A 17,906-nucleotide genomic window follows, 5' to 3' on the forward strand; every position below is an offset into this window, starting at 1 on the left:
ACTCCGTCGCCATGGGGACCGAGGGAAAGGCTTGAGGCCTAGGCGGAGAAAACGTCGAGCGAAAAAAAGGTGGGGGATTTTTTTTCTCCCCCCCCCCCCCGCCTGCACGTTGAAGGTCTCCGGCCGAGGAAAAAACCGAGGAGAAGGTGACTCTAGGGAGTCCTCGCCTTACGCCAGTTCGTTTAGTGACCGTTCCACGGCACTGAAAGAAAGGGACTTTAGGATCGTTTTTTTCGCACTTGCGACCCGTGGTCACGCCGTGATCAAGATTCAGCCGCTTGGCAAGTGACCCGTAGTTATGACGGCCGCAGTGGCCTAGAGTCACGTGACCCCCCCTTTCCCCCCCCCCCAGTAAAGTTAATGGAGAAAGCCAGACTCGCTTAACAACCGTGTGAGTAACTTAACGACGGAAGGGGTTCTCTTAACGAATGTGGCAAAAAAAAAGGGTTGTGAAAAGGGGCAAAATTCGCTTAATGTCTCACTTAGCAACAGAAGTGTCAGGATTGCGTTGTGGCCGCAAGTCGAGGACTAGCTGTAAAGGGGAGGCTCTGTAGGGCTGGAAGAGGGGGCCTGGGTGGCATTTGTGATAGAAAAAAAGGCAGGAGAAAACATCCTCTCCATTCTTCTTCTTCTCGCTTCTCTTTCTCAAAGCATTCAATTCGCAGCATTTTTGCACACCTGTCTAACACTTTTGCACCCTTTTGTACAGGTAGCCCTCGACTTATAGTGATTCATTTAGTGACCGTTCAAAGTTACAACGACACTGACGAAAAGGGATTTAGGACTGTTGCTGCATATACCCATGAATGATCCCACGATCGAAATTCAGGTGCATGGCAACTGATTCATATTTATGACCGTTGCAGTGTCCTGGAGCCATGTGATCCCTTTTGGCCACCTTCGGACAAGCAGAGTCCATGGGGAAGCCCGATTCACTCAACAACCGTGTTTAACTAAATTAACAACTGCAGTGATTCATTTAACAACCGGGGCGAGAACAGTTTGTAAAGTAAGGCAAAACTCACCTAACGAATATCTCACTCAGCAATATGAATTTTGGGCTCAATTGTGGTCGTAACTTGAAGACTACCTGTCGTGTTCGGACCTTTTACGGGCCTGTACTGAAACAGTAACTTCCTCTGGTAGAAACTAATCAAGGAGAGAAGCAACCTAGAACTAAGGAGAAATTTCCTGACAGTTAGAACAATCAATCAGTGGAACAACTTGCCTCCAGAAGTTGGGAATGCCCCAACACTGGAAGGTTTTAAGAAGAGATTGGATAACCATTTGTCTGAAATGATGTAGGGTTTCCTGCGTAAACGGGGTTGGACTGGAAGACCTCTAAGGTCCTTTCCAGTTCTGTATTTCTATTCTTCTGTCACTGAGATCCAATTATTAGACTCTGAATGTGTAAAGCTTTTCTCTTTTCAGATGCAGAACCAATGACTTCCACTGAGTCTCATTTAGTTGTTTACCGATTCGGAAGTGGCTCATACATTTTACTGCCGTCAATTATACATACCGATATCGTCGTCCAGCAAGATGACCCAGGCTGAAATCAAGCTTTGCTCTCTCCTGCTCTGTGAACATTTTGGAGAAATTGTGGAAAAGGTTGGAATGCAACTCATCCGTATGGGCGGACAGACGTTATGGATGATTTCCCAAAACACCGGCATGTCGCTTGACCAGGTAGATTGATTATTATTATTTTTTATTTTTGCACAATAGGCTAGCCTAAATTAAACTGATTAAATACCCATGGTCTCACTCCCACTCAGCAATCCTGAGTGGAATTGTCCTGCAGCTGACAGAGAGCAGGAGAATGGCTCCATTGGCTGTGGAGGAAACTGGGGAAGGATTGCCCAAGCAGGGAAGAGATAGAACAAGGGAGAGGAAGTTGACATAAAGACCAAGGCCCACCCCCTCCTCATCCTCGGGCACGCAGGGAAGAACGCAGAAGAGAGCAACGGGGGTTGCGTGGTGTCAACTTGTAAAGAGTTGCCATGACTATTAACCAGGTTGGCATTCAAAGGAGGACTCCATGCATACCTTCGGCCAGAGTCAGATCTCATATTTCTACAACCTTGTTGGTGAATGTGATTTATGGCTCAGACAGAAGGGAGGGGGACACAGGGGTAAAGTTCAAACGCAATTAAGCGGAAGCCAGTTTTGGCTCCACAGAAGATCCTTCCAAGATGTTGATCCTAATAAATGAATGGTTTTTGTTTTTTTTAACCTTTGTCTCCAGGCTCATAAATTAATTAGGTCATCTCTTGGGAACTTCCCAGAGAGCTTACCAGGAAGGGAAGGGCCCTGATTCCCTTCACAAGGCACACCTGGGGATGGACTTTAAAGGAGAGACAGTTGGGAGGGGCGTTTATCGGGAACAAATGCTGAATTCCTATAGTGTTGTGAGTTGTGGCCTACATTCCTGGCATTCCTCTGGACTGTTTGAATTATTTCTTTGGAGAATAGCTTGACCTCCTCCTCTTTGCGGCAGCCCCTCAAATATTGGAAGATGCTCTCCTGTCGCCCCTGGTCCTTCTCTTCCCTAGACTAGCCAGGCCCAGTTCCTGCAATCGTCTGTTTTAGCCTCCAGTCCCCTCATCATCCAAGTTGCTCTTCTCTGCACTCTTTCTAGAGTCTCCACATCTTTTTTATAGCGTGGTGACGAAAACTGGATGCAGGACTCTAGGTGTGACCATATTAAGGCTTTATAGAGTAGCATTAGTACCTCCCTTGATCTTGATTGTATCCCTCTGTTAATGCAATTAGGATTGCATTGGGTTTTTTGGCTGCTGGCTCCTATTTAGCTGGTTTTCCACTAAGACTCCAAGATCTCTCTCCCAGTCACTGCTATTAAGCCTGGTTTCACCCAGTCTCTGTATGTGCACTTTGGGTTTTTCTTGCCTAAGTGTAGGACTTCTCTCTACATTGAATTTCATTTTGTTAGAGAGGGCCCAGGGTTCAAAAGTGTCAGGATCCATCTGGATCTTGAGCCTATCGTTTAGGCTACTCCTGCCAGCTTAGTATCATCTGCAAATTGGGTAAGTTCCCCTTTTATTCCCTCAACTAAGCCGTTTATAAAGATATTGAAGAGTCCTGGGCCTAAGATGGAACCTTGTGCTTACTTCTCTCCATTTTGAGAGGAAAGGCAGCTTTGAAATCTTGGTGTGGTTGCCGCGGATGTGTCCTGCATTCTGTAGAAAAGTACATCTCACGTTTCCTGCCCTCTACCTTGTTGCAGGTCCGGAAAGGGCTTTGTGTGCTTATCCAACACAACTTGGTGATATTCCAGCAGCAGAAGCGAGGCCAGGTCGAGTATGAAGCCCAGTGCAGCCGAATGCTGCGGATCCTTCGCTACCCCCGTTACATCTACACAGCTAAAACTCTCTACAGCGACACAGGGGAACTGATTGTGGAGGAGTTGCTGCTCAATGGTAAAATGACCATGAGTGCCCTAGTGAAGAAGGTGGCGGACCGACTGACTGAGACAATGGAAGGCGAGTGGATCTGGCGTTGTGGCCCCACCAACGGCCAGTGGAGATGGCAGCAGATTTGGACAGTGAGGAGGTTGGGGAGGAAACTGGTCCTAGAGTCTGGGGAAGGCTCTGAGGAGGGCTCTGTGTCGGAGGCAGAGAGGGGGCCAAAGTATATGTTAGTTATCAGATGCCTTCAGAGTCATGTCAGGAGGCAGAAGAACAGGTGGAGCCTGTTCCCAGTGTGTGCACGCGCAGAGTTGCCAGACGAAGGGAACAGCTAAAGAACAGGGGTCGACTTAGGAATAAGGCCGCAGGTGGACGATGAATGGCCCCTCCCAGAGGAAATAAAGGGGGAGCAAAAAGGGAGTGGAGCTTGCAGGAGACCATTAGTTTGCTTAATTGGTTCATGATTCTCAGAGAGTTCTGCAGAGATCGGCCTGGCAGCTCTCCAAGCCAGAGAAGGTCTGTGACCGTAAATCCTCCTTTGAAAGACTTTGCTGGAGGTGAATGAGCAGGATTCACAGTCAATTAATAAAAGGAGGTTTTGTCAGGACCAGGAGTTGGCTTCGTGCTCTTGGGAAGCCTCGGTCAGAACATCTGGTGGGTTTCTTTATAGGGAAAAACGCTGCTTGCGAAGCCCCCCCTGAAAAGGCTCCTTGTGTCTTTATTCACAGATGGGAAAACAATGGATTACAGCGAAGTCTCTGCCACCTTTACGTGCCTGGCAGATACGCATTTTGTTCAGAGATGCCCTTCGCCGCCCAAAGCTTCCGAGTCTACCGAAACACAGCCTTCTCCCACGCCGACAATGGCCTTTAATGAGAAGGATATGTATGCTGTCCCAAAGCTGAACCTGATAGGTGAGGAGCTAAGTTGTTTAGGTAGCATGCGATGGTGGAATTAAACCAGCGAGGTACAGTTGGCATTGAGAGCCTCTCGGAATATTTTAGAGGCAACGGGAGATGAAATAAGAATGGAATGGAATAGAATAGAATAGAATAGAATAGAATAAGGAACAGAATGCAGAATAGAATAGAATGCAGAATAGAATAGAATAAGGAACAGAATAAGGAATAGAATAGAATGCAGAATAGAATAGAATAAGGAACAGAATAAGGAATAGAATAGAATGCAGAATAGAATAGAATAAGGAACAGAATAAGGAATAGAATAGAATGCAGAATAGAATAGAATAAAGAACAGAATAAGGAATAGAATAGAATGCAGAATAGAATAGAATAAGGAACAGAATAAGGAATAGAATAGAATGCAGAATAGAATAGGAATAGAATAGAATAGGGAACAGAATAAGGAATAGAATAGAATGCAGAATAGAATAGAATGCAGAATAGAATAGGAATAGAATAGGGAACAGAATAAGGAATAGAATAGAATAAGAGTGGAGTGCAGTGGAAATAATAGAATAGAAATAGAGCAGAGCAGAGCAGAAAACAGAACAAAACAGAAAACAGAACAGATCCAGAGTTGGGAGGGATATTGGAGGTCTTCAACTCCAACCCTTTGCTTAGATAGGAAACCAAATGGTTCTCCAAAATCTTCTGAATGAAGAAGAATAGAATGGAAGAGAACAGAAAATAGAATAGAATAGAATAATATAGAATATAGAATAGAAAATATAGAATATAGAATAGAAAATATAGACTAGAATAAAATAGAAAAAGAGAATAGAGAATAGAAGGGAAGAGAAAAGAAAATAGAATAGGAAATAGAATAGAATAGAATATGGAAGGAACTTTGGAAGTCTTCTAGACCAGCCCTGTACTCAGGCAGGAGACCCTATACCATTTCAGACAAATGCCTGTCCAGTCTCTTCTTAAAAATCCTCCTGTGATGAAGCACCCACAATTTCTGAAGGCAAGCTGTTCCACTGCTTTGTGTTCTGTTCCACTGAATTTTGTCTTTTCTGCCTTATACAGCGAAATTTATCATCTAAGTTCTGTTAATCTTATACGTACTACTCTGTCTCTCACACAAAGAATCCTGCAAATATCATTATACGACTGGGCTGACACCATTGATCCAGTCCGCAGTTCCTGTTTTCTTCCCCACAATAAAGATAGGACCTCATCTTTGCAACCAAGGATTCCCCTTGTAGGAATTTCACCCGAGAGTAACAGATGCAGATCAAGCCTACAGGATTCCTGGGGGAGGGAAGGAAGAGACGCGTTTCGTGCTGCAAGAAATACACTTTCTCTTTCGGTCCAACAGGGAAGGGAAAACGGAAGCATTCAGACAACACCAAGGAGGATGGTGAAAGAGGGGGAAAGCGATTCAAACAAGACACAGGAAGCGAAGAGGTAGCGTGGCCAGGGCAACTTAAGATGGGAGGAAAACTGGGTGGTAGAATGCAGATGCCAGAATAAGCGATGGATCGATTCCAATGGCAGATAGCAGAGGGAACCATCCTATAAAGCAGGGGTGTCCAAACTTAGGAACTTTAAGACTTGTGGGCTTCAACTCCCAGAATTCCCCAGCCAGCATGGGGAATTCTGGGAGTTGAAGTCCAAGTTCCCAAGTTTGGACACCCCTGCTATAAAGCAGTGGTCCCCGACCTTTGTGGTTCACTTAACAACCGAAGTGGTGCAGGGTTTCCTGCCTAAGCAGGGGGTTGGACTAGAAGACCTTCAAGGTCTCTTCCAACTCTGTTACTCTATATTCTAAACTATGGCAAGAAAGGCGTGAAATGGGGCAAAGCTCACTTAACGAACGCCTCACTTATCAGCATAAATGTCTGGGGTCAATTGTGGTCGTAACTCGGGGATTACCTGTATGTGCAAATTGGCAAATTAAGAGTTTGCATCAGAGGGTCTGGACTAGAGTGGTACAGTGGCCTAGAGGTGGAACTCACGCCTCACAATCAGGACGCTGTGTCTTGGATCTTAGAAGAATCTATCTGCTGAACAAAACTCCGCATTGGTGACAGGAAGGGCATCTGGCCATTAAACGCTGTGCTGACTCCAGTTGCCCAGACTCAACCCCACAGGGGATTTATGGGGTCGTTAAATGACGATGATCAAAGGGTTTGGACTGGGGCGATGATTGGATTAGGCTTGCTGATACCCTCCCTAAGAGACTCTGCTTTTTAATCTCCACTTGACCCACTTCAGCCTTCTGCAGACAGTGGAATCTTCTGGCAGGTCAACATCGATCGTTTCCATCAGCACTTCCGGGATCAAGCAATTGTCAGCGCTGTGGCCAATAGGATGGACCAGGTGAGTAGCATCTTCCTCAAATTATTCATTACTTCTTCTATATATATAAAAATGGCTATCTCTCTCTCTCTCTCTCTCTCTCTCTCTGTCTGTGTCTGTGTTCCCAGCATAACTCTGGAACGCCTGGCGCAATTTCAACCAAATTTGTTACACAGATTACTTACTGCCTGGAGACAAATACTGGGGTGGAGGTGCAAGACACCCCTAACGCCGCTCCGGAGGTGGTGGTGTTCTGTTAAGATACAGCCTGTTGTGCCTTAAAATGGCTTCTACTGTACTGACTTAAAATGGCTTCTACTGTGCAGCGCAGTGGAGTTGCCATGGTAATGGCTTCACAGTCCTCCACAAGGGGGAGCTCCCTCTGGTAAGGGGGAAAATCCAACATTAGAAATTACGTTGGATCTGCCTGGAAGTCCGGTTCCCCCACCATAGAGTCTCCTCCTAGTGTGGCATCTTTTTTTTTTTTTCCTTTGCTGACCGGAAGTCCGGTTCCTCCACCATAGAGTCTCCTCCTAGTGTGGCATTTTTTTTCCCCCTTTGCTGACCGGAAGTCCGGTTCCTCCACCATAGAGTCTCCTCCTAGTGTGGCATCTTTTTTTTTTTTCCTTTGCTGACCGGAAGTCCAGTTCCCCCACCATAGTGTCTCGGGGAGAGGGGGCGGTTTATAAATTTAATAAACTGAAACTGAAACTGAAACCGTAGAGTCTCCTCCTAGTGTGGCATCTTTTTTTTCCCTTTTCTGACCGGAAGTCCGGTTCCCCCACCATAGAGTCTCCTCCTAGCACAGCATCCTTTTTTCTCTTCCTGTCCTAATGGACAGCCCTATCAATTATGGAGCCGACCGGCGACAGGAAGCCGCAGCAGAGGGATGAAAGAGCCCCATGCGGCTGCAGAGCCGCAGATATAGGGGATTGGACTAGAAGGTCTCCAAAGTCCCTTCCATCTCTCTTCTGATTGATTGACAAGGGAATGGCCTCGATCACACCTCCTGACTTTTCTTCTGCCTCCACAGACCAGTAGCGAAATTGTCCGGACGATGTTGCGAATGAGTGAAGTCACAACCTCTTCAAATGCCCCCTACACCCAGCCGCTCTCGTCCAATGAGGTGAGCCGCCGTTTAAACTTCAAGTCGAGGGGGTTTAATTGTACGGCCAGAGGAGGCAAGTTTCAGCTCAGGCACAGGGGGAGGAGCGCACTGTGTGTGTGTGTGTTGCGCACTCATTGTATTGCGGGCATGGGGGGGCCAGGCATGCGCACTTTCGGCACATAAAGACAATGAAGTTAGCCGTCACTGGACTACAGGATACATGGGGGAGAAAGGAATAAAATTTAAATGTAAGCACGGGTGGCCCCTTCCCCTGAAGAACGGCAGATTCACGGATCTGACAGCTCCATCTTTTCTTCTCTTTTTTTAGATATTCCGATTACTTCCGACCGGTTACAACATCTCCAAGCAGATTCTTGATCAGTACCTAACCTTACTCGCAGATGACCCGGTAAGAAAATGAAATTTTCTACCAGCTTTTTGAAAAACGCATCAGGAACATTGCATCTTTTGGATCTCCCTTCATTCAAACCTTTTATCGCCAAGCCTTTTATTCTCTCCGCAGCTGGAGTTCGTTGGGAAATCGGGCGACAGCGGTGGAGGGATGTATGTGATCAGTATCCTTTGGGGACCTTTCTGTACCATAAGGGCCAGTCTCGGACTCCGGAGGGAGCCACGTGGGTAATAATGCCAGACGGCCAGGGTCAACCGTCCCACTCAGTCACCTAGCAAAGAAAGATTCGGACTGTGAGGAGGTTGGGGAGGAACCTGGGCCAGTCCTGGAGTCTGGGGAAGGCTCTGATGAGGGCTCTGTGTCGGAGGCAGAGAGGGGGCCAGGGCCGTCTGACAGTTATCAGCTGCCTTCGGAGTCAGACATCAGTGTGGCAGAAGAACAGCTGGAGCCTGTTCCCGATGTGTGCTTGAGCAGAGCTGCCAGGAGAAGGGAACAGCTAAAGAACGGGTCGACTTGGGAGTAAAGGCAACAGGTGAACAGTGAATGGCCCCTCCCAGAGGAAATAAAGAAGACTGAAAGGGGAGTGGAGTTTGCAGGAGACCATTAGTTCAATTCATTAGGGTGAAGATCTGTTCCTGACTTCTTGCCAAGGAATTGCTGCTACAGCTTGGAGTTTAGAAGATATCGGCCTGGCAGCTCTCCAAGCCTGATAAAGGTCTGCAGTTGTGGAATCTCTCGAAAGACTCTTGGCTGGAACTTTGCTGGAGAGGAATTCCCCTTAACCTAAATAAAAGGGGTTTTATAGGGGACGAGGGGTCAGCTTCGTGCTCTTGGGAAGCCCAGGTCAGAACAGCTATTACTCAACAATGGGGCAGATACTTTTTGAGGTTCTCCTTTCTCTTTTAAACTTCAGCCAATGCGGAAGGTGAGGGTCATTCTTGCGGCATCTTTTTTCCTAACGTTCTTCCAAACAGATCTTCATAAGGGCGTTGCCTCTCTAGCCACCGCAACACTGGAATCCATTGTGCAGGAAAGGTAAGGGAAGGTCTTTCTTTGCTCATCTTCCCACACCGGAAAGTTTTTCTTCTGTGGTTTTTTTTCTTTTTCTGCTGATTCAAGTTTCTCAGAATAAGCTTTCTCTCTACCCCCCCTCCCCCCCGCACTCCTCCTAATATCCAGGGAGCCCGTCTCGGGTGTCCTCTCCCTTTCTTTTCTTTTGATCTCCAAAGCTGCTCATTCGGTAGATTTCAGTTCGTCCAAGAGACTGAGATTCTGCAAAGCCTGTAAGAGTGTGCAGCAATCCAACCAGCACACAAGTAAATAATTCAGCAGGATTCATGTAGAATAGAAAAGAATAGAATAGAAAAAATGGAATGGAATGGAATAGAATAGAAAAAATGGAGTGGAATGGAATAGAAGAATGGAATGGAATGGAATAGAAGAATAGAATAGAATAGAATAGAATAGAATAGAAAAAATGGAATGGAATAGAATAGAAAAAATGGAATGGAATGGAATAGAAGAATGGAATGGAATGGAATTGAATAGAAAAAATGGAATGGAATAGAATAGAAGAATGGAATGGAATGGAATAGAAGAATAGAATAGAATAGAATAGAATAGAATAGAAAAATGGAATGGAATAGAATAGAATAGAAAAAATGGAGTGGAATGGAATAGAAGAATAGAATAGAATAGAATAGAATAGAAAAAATGGAATGGAATGGAATAGAATAGAAAAAATGGAATGGAATGGAATAGAATAGAATAGAAAAAATGGAATGAAATAGAATAGAAGAATGGAATGGAATGAAATAGAAAAATAGAATAGAATAGAAAAATGGAATGAATAGAAAGAATAGAATAGAATAGCAAAATGGAGTGCAATGGAATAGAAGAATGGAATGGAGTGGAATAGAATAGAAAAAATGGAGTGGAATGGAATAGAAGAATAGAATAGAATAGAATAGAATAGAATAGAAAAAATGGAGTGGAATGGAATAGAAGAATAGAATAGAATAGAAAAAATGGAGTGGAATGGAATAGAAGAATAGAATAGAATAGAATAGAATAGAAAAAATGGAATGGAATGGAATAGAATAGAAAAAATGGAATGAAATAGAATAGAAGAATGGAATGGAATGGAATAGAATAGAATAGAAAAAATGGAATGAAATGAAATGGAATAGAATGGAATAGAACAGGAATGGAATGGAATGGTATGGTATGGCATAGCATAGCATAGAATTCCTTATGGGCCAAGTGTGATTGGACACACAAGGAATTAGGTGCATAAGCTCTCAGTGGACATAAACGCTCTAAATGATAAATCGTGAACATAGACATCCTAAAAATACAATCATCATAAATCAGAAGACACAACACTTAGTGATAGTCAGAGGATACTAAATAAGCAATCAACATGAATCGTACTAGGAAACTAAATAAAGATATAAATAGTAAATAGTTCGACAGTGTTGTGGAAATTAATTATTAGTGCTTACTTGTCTGTTTAAGAGAACGAAGTGGGGAACATAATGCACAAATTCCTTCTAATTTAACCTGTAAAGCTATATTTTTTGGGGAGGAAACCAGTTTGCCTAATATTTCCTCTCCCATCACAGATTTCAAATACTGATTGTGTTTACATCATAGCCAGCGGCTACAGCAGTGGGCTAGTGAGGTAGCTTTTTGGTAACTTCACTTAATCTTTGGGCCTGGGACTATTGAGGTTTGTTTATTTATTTAGTTTATTTTAAGACAATTTATACGGCCGCTTACATGCTCACAGCGACTCTAGGTGGCTTACAGATCATAAAAACACTATGTAGAAAAAATAAAAATAATGAAAAATAGTAAAATAATAAGTAACATTCCCCTATTCCTCCCCCCTCTTGGCAACAGCATAAACTCATCTCAACCATTTAATGGGCACCATCCCACTCTGCGTCCCCTATGCCCGCTGGCAGAACCACGTCTTCAGGGCCTTCTGAAAGAGGGTTGGGGTGGAGGCCAGTCTAATTTTCAGAGGGATAATGTTTCAGAGGGAAGGAACCACCACGAAGAAGGCCCTTCTCTTGGGTCCCACCAGATATGTTTCCTTAAGGGATGTGACCCCGAGCATTCCTCACCTCCCCACTCTAGTGGGTTGGGTGGATGTGACTGGCAAGAAATGGTTTGAAGAGAAAGCTGTGTGTAAGTGTGTAAGAGAGAGAGAGAAAGGGAGGAAAAAGAAGGAGAGAGAGAGAGAAAAGAAATAGAAGGAAGAAAAGAGAGAGAAAGAGGAAAATGAAAGAGAAAGAGAAGAAAAAGAAATAGAGAGAAAGAGGAAAAGAGAAAAAGGAAATAGAGAGAAGGAAGAAGAGAGAGGGAAAGAGGAAAAAGAAAGAGAGAAAGAGAGAGGAAAAAGAGAGAGAGAGAGAAAAAAAAAAGGAAATCGAAGGAAGAAAAGAGAGAGAAAGAGGAAAAAGAAAGAAAGAGAGGAAAAAGAAATAGAGAGGAAAAGAGCAAAAAAGAGGGAGGGAGGGAGAGAGAAAGAGAGGAAAAGAGAAAGAGGGCAAAAATAGAGAAAGAGAGGAAAAAGAAAGGAAAAAGATAAATTATAAATTAAAAGATAAAGAGTCGGATTATTATGAAATTTGGAACAATCGGTACAAATGGCTGCAAAACAAGAAAATTAATTAAGCTGAAAAACATCTATAAATACATACAGAACTGTGTATACAGGTGTGTAAATATAGAAGCGAAATACTATATACATGTACAGATATGATGACATAACAATGTTGATATAATGACTAATGAGTTGCAGAAGGGAAAAATAATTTTAAAATCTGCAAAAAAAAAAAGAAAGAAAGAAAAAGAAAGAAAAAGAAAGAGAGAAAAAGAGACAGAGAGAAGAGAACGAGAGGAAAAGGGAGAGAAAGGGAAAAAGAGAGAGAGGAAAAAGAAAGAGAGAGAAAGAGAGAGAGAACACGATACATGTCCTCCAGCTTATGAAAGTTTCCAGTGTAGGAGAAAACGGGTTCATTTACTTTTCCACTGCCCTGGATCCTCTTCACTTCCCTCCTGGATACAGATTTGGGTCCCGCTGTGCCCGCATCTTCCGCCTCTTATTAAGAAAGAGGCACCTGGAACAGAAGCAGATCGAGGACTTTGCCATGATCCCGGCCAAAGAAGCAAAAGAAATGATGTACAAAATGTTGTCGGCCAATATCGTCGCTCTGCAGGTACAGGCTCTCCCCCATATCGCCCAGCTGCGAGAGGGTTCACCTGGAAATTGGCCAGGGGGTTCTTGAGTGAAGGTCAGTGCCCCTTGTCATGAAAGAGAGAGCATGGACTCTGCCCTGGATTCCCATCTTGAAATTGTATGTGGGAGCCAAATTGATGCTGCTTTTATTGGGGGCAACTTTTAGGAAGCAAGACAGCAATAGCGCTTCGACTCACCGTATTTTCAGAGTATAAGACACTACGAAGTATAAGACACACCTAGCTTTTGGGGAGGAGAACAAGACAAAAAAATCTGCCTCCCAGCAATTTGCCTCCTTGCAGCAAATGTTTCAGTTTCAGCACAGCCTGATTAGCACAAGCAGCTGATTATTCAGCCTCCCAACGATCAGCTGTTTGAGGCTGCAGGGATTGCCATAGCCTATTGCCACCTCTGCACGCCCCATGTTCGGCCTCCGCATCCCATTTTCTGCCTGTTCCAGATGGCGGGGATCAGAACGGGCGGAAAATGGGGTGCGCACAGGCCGAAAATGGGATGCGGAGGCCGAAAATGGGATGTGCGGAGGTGGCAATAGGCAATGGCAATCCCTGAAACAGCTGATCATTGGGAGGCCGATCCAACCACAATCAGCTACTTGTGCTAATCAGGCTGGGCTGAAGATGAAACTGAAACAGGCTGTTTGTTGTAAGGAGGCAGAGGCCAAAGGGTGGGGTCTGACAGGTGGGCGGGGCTACATTCGGTGTATAAGACACACCCAAATTTTCACCCCCTTTTGGGGGGGGGAAGTGTGCCTTACACTCCAAAAATTACGGTATATACCACTTTACAGTGCTTTATAGCCCTCTCTAAGCGGTTTACAAAAGCAGACTATCGCCCCCAACAATCTGGGTCAATCTTAATCCCATCAAGATTGAACTCCAGGCTGTGGACAGAGCCAGCTTTCAATGCTGCATTCCAACCACTGCACCACCATGGCTCGGTGTAAATGTGAGAAACGGTCCTTTTTTCAGCGCCTGTCAACTCCTAAAGTTGTAGTGACAGAAGGAGGGGGAAGCGCATTCCACGCATACTGTCGGCTGAAGTCGGATCTCAGATTACTGCAGCAGGCTTGGGAGGGGTGCACCTCATAGGTGAATGTGATTTATGACACAGACTGAAGGAGGGAAGTTCAGCTATAACTCAAACAAAGCTTAGACTTGACTGCGAAAAGATCTTGCCTACGGCTCCTAATGACTAGTTTTGTATTGAAACTTGGCTCAATGCTCATGAATCAATTAGGGCATTTTTAGGAAACCTGACAGCGCTGTTGTAACTTTGAACAGTCACTAAATGAACTGTTGGACGTCGAGGACTATCTGTAGCGATGCATCAATGCTAGCAAAATTTAATCTCTTTTATCTGGCTTTGCTTTCCTTCCCAAACCAGGAAATCCCCAAAACTCCAGATCACGCACCGTCCCGGACTTTCTACTTGTACACTGTTAATACTCTCTCGTCTGCTCGCCTGCTGCTCCAGCGCTGTTACAAGGTTGGCATCCCGCTATCCCTATTTTTAAGCTTCTCTTAAGCCAGGCGGCACTTGTGGCAACCATCCAGATGCTTGGCAACCGATTCACATTTATGACCGTTGCCGTGTCGCGAAGTCACGTGATCCCCTTTGGCCACCTTCGGACCAGCAGCGTCCATGGGGAAGCCCGGTTCACTTAACAACCGTGTTTTAACTAAACTAACATCTGCAATGATTCATTGAACAGCTGGGTCGAGAAAAGCTTGTAGAGTGAGGCAAAACTCACTTGACAAATATCTCAGTCGGCAATCTGAATTTTGGGCTCCATTGTGGTTGACTACCTGTCGTGTACGGACCTTTTACGGGTCTGTACTGACACAGTAACTTCCTCTGGTTTCCTCTGGAAACTAATCAAGGAGAGAAGCAACCTAGAACTAAGGAGGAATTTCCTGACAGTGAGAACAATTAATCACAACTTGCCTCCAGAAGTTGTGAATGCTCCAATTCTGGAAGTTTTTAAGAAGATGTTGGACAACCATTTGTCTGAAATGGTATAGGATTTCCTGCCTAAGTTGGACTAGAAGACCTCCAAGGTCCCTTCCCAACTATTTATTTATTATTTATTTTATTCGATTTATCAGTCGCGCCCTCTCCGCGAAGGGACTCGGGGCGACGTACAATCAAATATATAGGCGTGTGGCATGGAGGAGGTAAATACATCAACATTTAACAATTCAAATAGAAATAAAAGCCACAAAGTTAAGATAAATAACAGTAAAATTACAACAATTAAAACAGTTAAAATGCCCCAAAGATTTAAATTTACAGTTTAAAATTGCCAGGGAGGTTAGAGAGTTCTAATTAAGCCAGGCCGGCTAGTTGCAACAGGTGGGTCTTGAGTTTCGTACGGAAGGAGCGGAGATCAGTCGTTGTCCTAATATCTGGGGGGAGGTCGTTCCAGAGGGCTGGGCCCATCACAGAGAAGGCCCTACTCCTGGGCGCCGCCCTCTGGCACTGCCTAGTGGACGGCACCCGGAGGAGTCCCTCTCTGTTATTCTGTCCTATTTTCCCTCCCTTTCAGTGTGTGGCCAACCTGATAGAACGGCGACTCCATGAGACCAAGGAGAACAGGTAAATCGGGAGGCCGGAGATACAATTCAGACCTTTGAAGCCAAGTCTGTGTGGTGATGGTTGAAGCCATAAGAGTTCTCCATCCATAACTGGGAGAGAGACAGTTTGGGAGGGCTGACACACTCCCCTTTGGAATTCTGTATCTGGGAAAGCTGTTAGGGCTCTCATTAATTTTTTTTAAGTAATCTTATTTATTTATCATCATCTCCTTTCTTATCTTATTCTTATATATTATATTAACTTTCATATATATATATAGAGCAATTCCTCCAGCAGTTTCAACTTACTTACCCCCTGGAAACAAATACTGTGGGATTAAGACACCCCTAAAACTCCTCGAGGGGTGTGTTCTGTTAAGATACAGCCTGTTGTGCCTTCAAATGGCTTCTACTGTACTGCCGTAAAATGGCTTCTATTGTGCAGCGCAGTGGAGTTGCCATGGTAACGGCTTCACAAGGGGGCTCCCTCTGGTCGGGGGGAAAATCCAACATTAGAAATTTCATTCGGTGCGGACATTTGCCCCCCGTAAATAAACACTGGGCAACGGCAGGTTATCGGCTAGTTTTATATATAAAATACAAAGAAAAATAGAAATAGGAAATTAAGGGAAGGAGAAAGAGAGGAGAAAAGAAAGTGTAAGGTACAAGGGGGGGGGGGGAGAAAAAAAAGGCATTGACTTCTGACTCTTTTTAGCAAAGTAGAAGAAATACTCCCAACTTTTTGCTTTTACATATTAGTATATAACTAGCCGTTTCGATAACGACAAATCTATCTGATCCACAAAAGCAAAGTCACAAAAGCAAAGTTTCTCACGAAATGTTTCGTATCTCTGGAGCACCTGAGGAGGGCGGTGGCCCAGAGGTGGAGCTCTCACCTCACAAGCAGGAGGCTGTGAGTTCAATCCTGGGTAAGAGGTTGATATTTCTCTCTCGGGGCACAATAAGAAATATATCTGCTCCACACTGGCGACAGGAAAGGCATCTGGCCAGGAAACACGCAGCTCTCTTCAGTTGCCTAGACTTCACTCTACAAGGGATTATGGAGTCATTAAATGACATTTGCTGAAGCCTTTGGCCTTACGGTGTCGGCGATTCAAGCGAAGCCACGGGACTCTCTGACCGTGGGCCTTTCTCTCATGGCAGGCGTCTGCTGGAGAAGAGCCAGCGGGTGGAGGCCATCCTCGCCTCGGTCCAAGCCACGGGGGCTGAGCAGGCGCAGCTGCAGGAGATTGAGGAAATGATCACAGCACCCGAACGGCAGCAGCTGGAGGCCCTCAAGCACAACGTCAACAAGTGAGTATGGCCCAGGTAGGGGTGGGTGGGTCGGGGGCCTCTGAAGCCCCTCCATCCACGGGGTCTCCAGCCTGGGATTTCCCCCAATCTTTTCAGAAGCCAAAGTTGACCGAATTCCATTCTCCAAATTCAGCCCCCGGGGGCGGGGGGGGAGACACCGACCACGAATGCAGACTGCATCCAGTTTTGGTCCCCCCATTACAGGAAAGATGTTGAGGCTTTGGAAAATGTGAAAAGAAGAGCAACTAAAAGGATTAAAACAGCCGAAGAACGGCTGCAGGATTTGGCTCTGGCTAATCTAAAGAAAAGGAGAATTAAGGGGGACATGATAGCAGTTACCCAATATTTCAAGGGCTGCCAGAAAGAAGAGGGAAGGGTCAACTTATTCTCCAAGGCACCTGAGGGCAGGACAAAAAGCAATGGGGGGAAACTAATTGAGGAGAGAAGCAACCTGGAATTAAGGAGGAATTTCCTGACAGTGAGAACAATCAACCCGTGGAACTGCTTTCCACCAGAAAGTGCATGGCAGTCGCTCAATTGATCAGTCCAACTGGTTCAATGATGAAAAGGGGCAACCTTTCAGATTACAGATTAACAGAGTTGGAAGGGATCTTGTGGGTCATCTAGTCCAACCCCTGCGCCCAAGCAGGAGACCCTACACCATTTCTGACAGAGGGCAGTCCAGTCTCTTCTTGAAAGCCTCCAGGGATGAAGCTCCCACAACTTCTGAAGGCAACTTCTGTTCCATGGGTTGATTGTTCTCCCTGTCAGGAAATTCCTCCTTATTTCCAGGTTGAATCTCTCCTTGTTCAGCTTCCATCCATTCTTCCTTCTCTGGCCTTCAGGGGCTTTGGAGAATAGCTTAACCCCCTTCTTCCTCTCTGGGACAGCCCCTTAAATATTGGAAGATGCTCTCCTATCTCCCTTGGTCCTTCTCTTCCCTACACGAGCCAGGCCCAATTCCTGCAACCGTTCATTGTATGTTTGAGCCTCCAGTCCCCTCATCATCTCTGTTGCTCTTCTCTGCAACTCTTTCTAGAGTCTCAGCATCTTTTTTATAGTGTGGGGACCAAAGCTGGATGCAGGATTCTAGACGTGGTCTTACTAAGGCTTTATAGAGTGGTATTAGGAGCTCCCTTCATTTAAATTGTATATCCTTCTTTTATTCAAGGCTCGACGCCAGTGAAAATCAAGTGGACGAAACCATCTTTATTTTGGAATCCTACATCAACAGCACCATCAGGCACTGAGCCATCGGCTGGAGCTGGGGAAATCCTGCCTTCTCATTTTTAAAGTCTGATTGGTTTTCTTTTCATATATATATATATACGTATTTAAAGTCCAGCTTTCGTGTGGTGGTCATTTTTGACGAAGGAAATGTGTGACTTGAGAGCATCAAGGTCGTCCTTGACTTACGCCGGGTCGTTTAACGTCTGCTCAAAGTTCCAGGGGCCTTGGAAAAAGTACAGGTATAACCTGTACTCGCACTTAACAACTATAACAACTTAACAACTACACTACCCCTGTGGTCACTT

General features: G+C 45.0%; 1 protein-coding gene across 1 annotated transcript; it reads left to right on the forward strand.

Annotated features, from left to right (window-relative positions):
• The first annotated feature begins 43 nt into the window (after positions 1-43).
• POLR3C (RNA polymerase III subunit C) lies at positions 44-17,682 on the forward strand. The gene is made up of 15 exons (XM_081968546.1): positions 44-391; positions 1,432-1,689; positions 3,248-3,503; positions 4,157-4,342; positions 5,712-5,800; positions 6,611-6,715; positions 7,728-7,820; positions 8,131-8,211; positions 8,326-8,377; positions 9,189-9,249; positions 12,293-12,443; positions 13,868-13,969; positions 15,030-15,079; positions 16,222-16,371; positions 17,543-17,682. The coding sequence occupies exons 2-15, from the start codon at positions 1,543-1,545 to the stop codon at positions 17,619-17,621; spliced, it is 1,602 nt and encodes a 533-aa protein (XP_081824672.1). The 5' UTR covers positions 44-391; positions 1,432-1,542; the 3' UTR covers positions 17,622-17,682.
• The last annotated feature ends 224 nt before the right edge of the window (positions 17,683-17,906 follow it).

This window comes from Natrix helvetica (genome assembly GCF_964273705.1).
Source record: "Natrix helvetica genome assembly, chromosome: 16".
Lineage (NCBI taxonomy): Eukaryota > Metazoa > Chordata > Lepidosauria > Squamata > Natricidae > Natrix > Natrix helvetica.

Bases quoted from the DNA above. Each gene is read 5' to 3' on its own strand.
- POLR3C (XM_081968546.1), top strand. From the start codon at position 1,543: ATGACCCAGGCTGAAATCAAGCTTTGCTCTCTCCTGCTCTGTGAACAT. The intron at 5,801-6,610 runs GTAGCGTGGCCA...GACCCACTTCAG, and splicing joins AAGACACAGGAAGCGAAGAG to CCTTCTGCAGACAGTGGAAT. The intron at 6,716-7,727 runs GTGAGTAGCATC...CTGCCTCCACAG, and splicing joins TGGCCAATAGGATGGACCAG to ACCAGTAGCGAAATTGTCCG.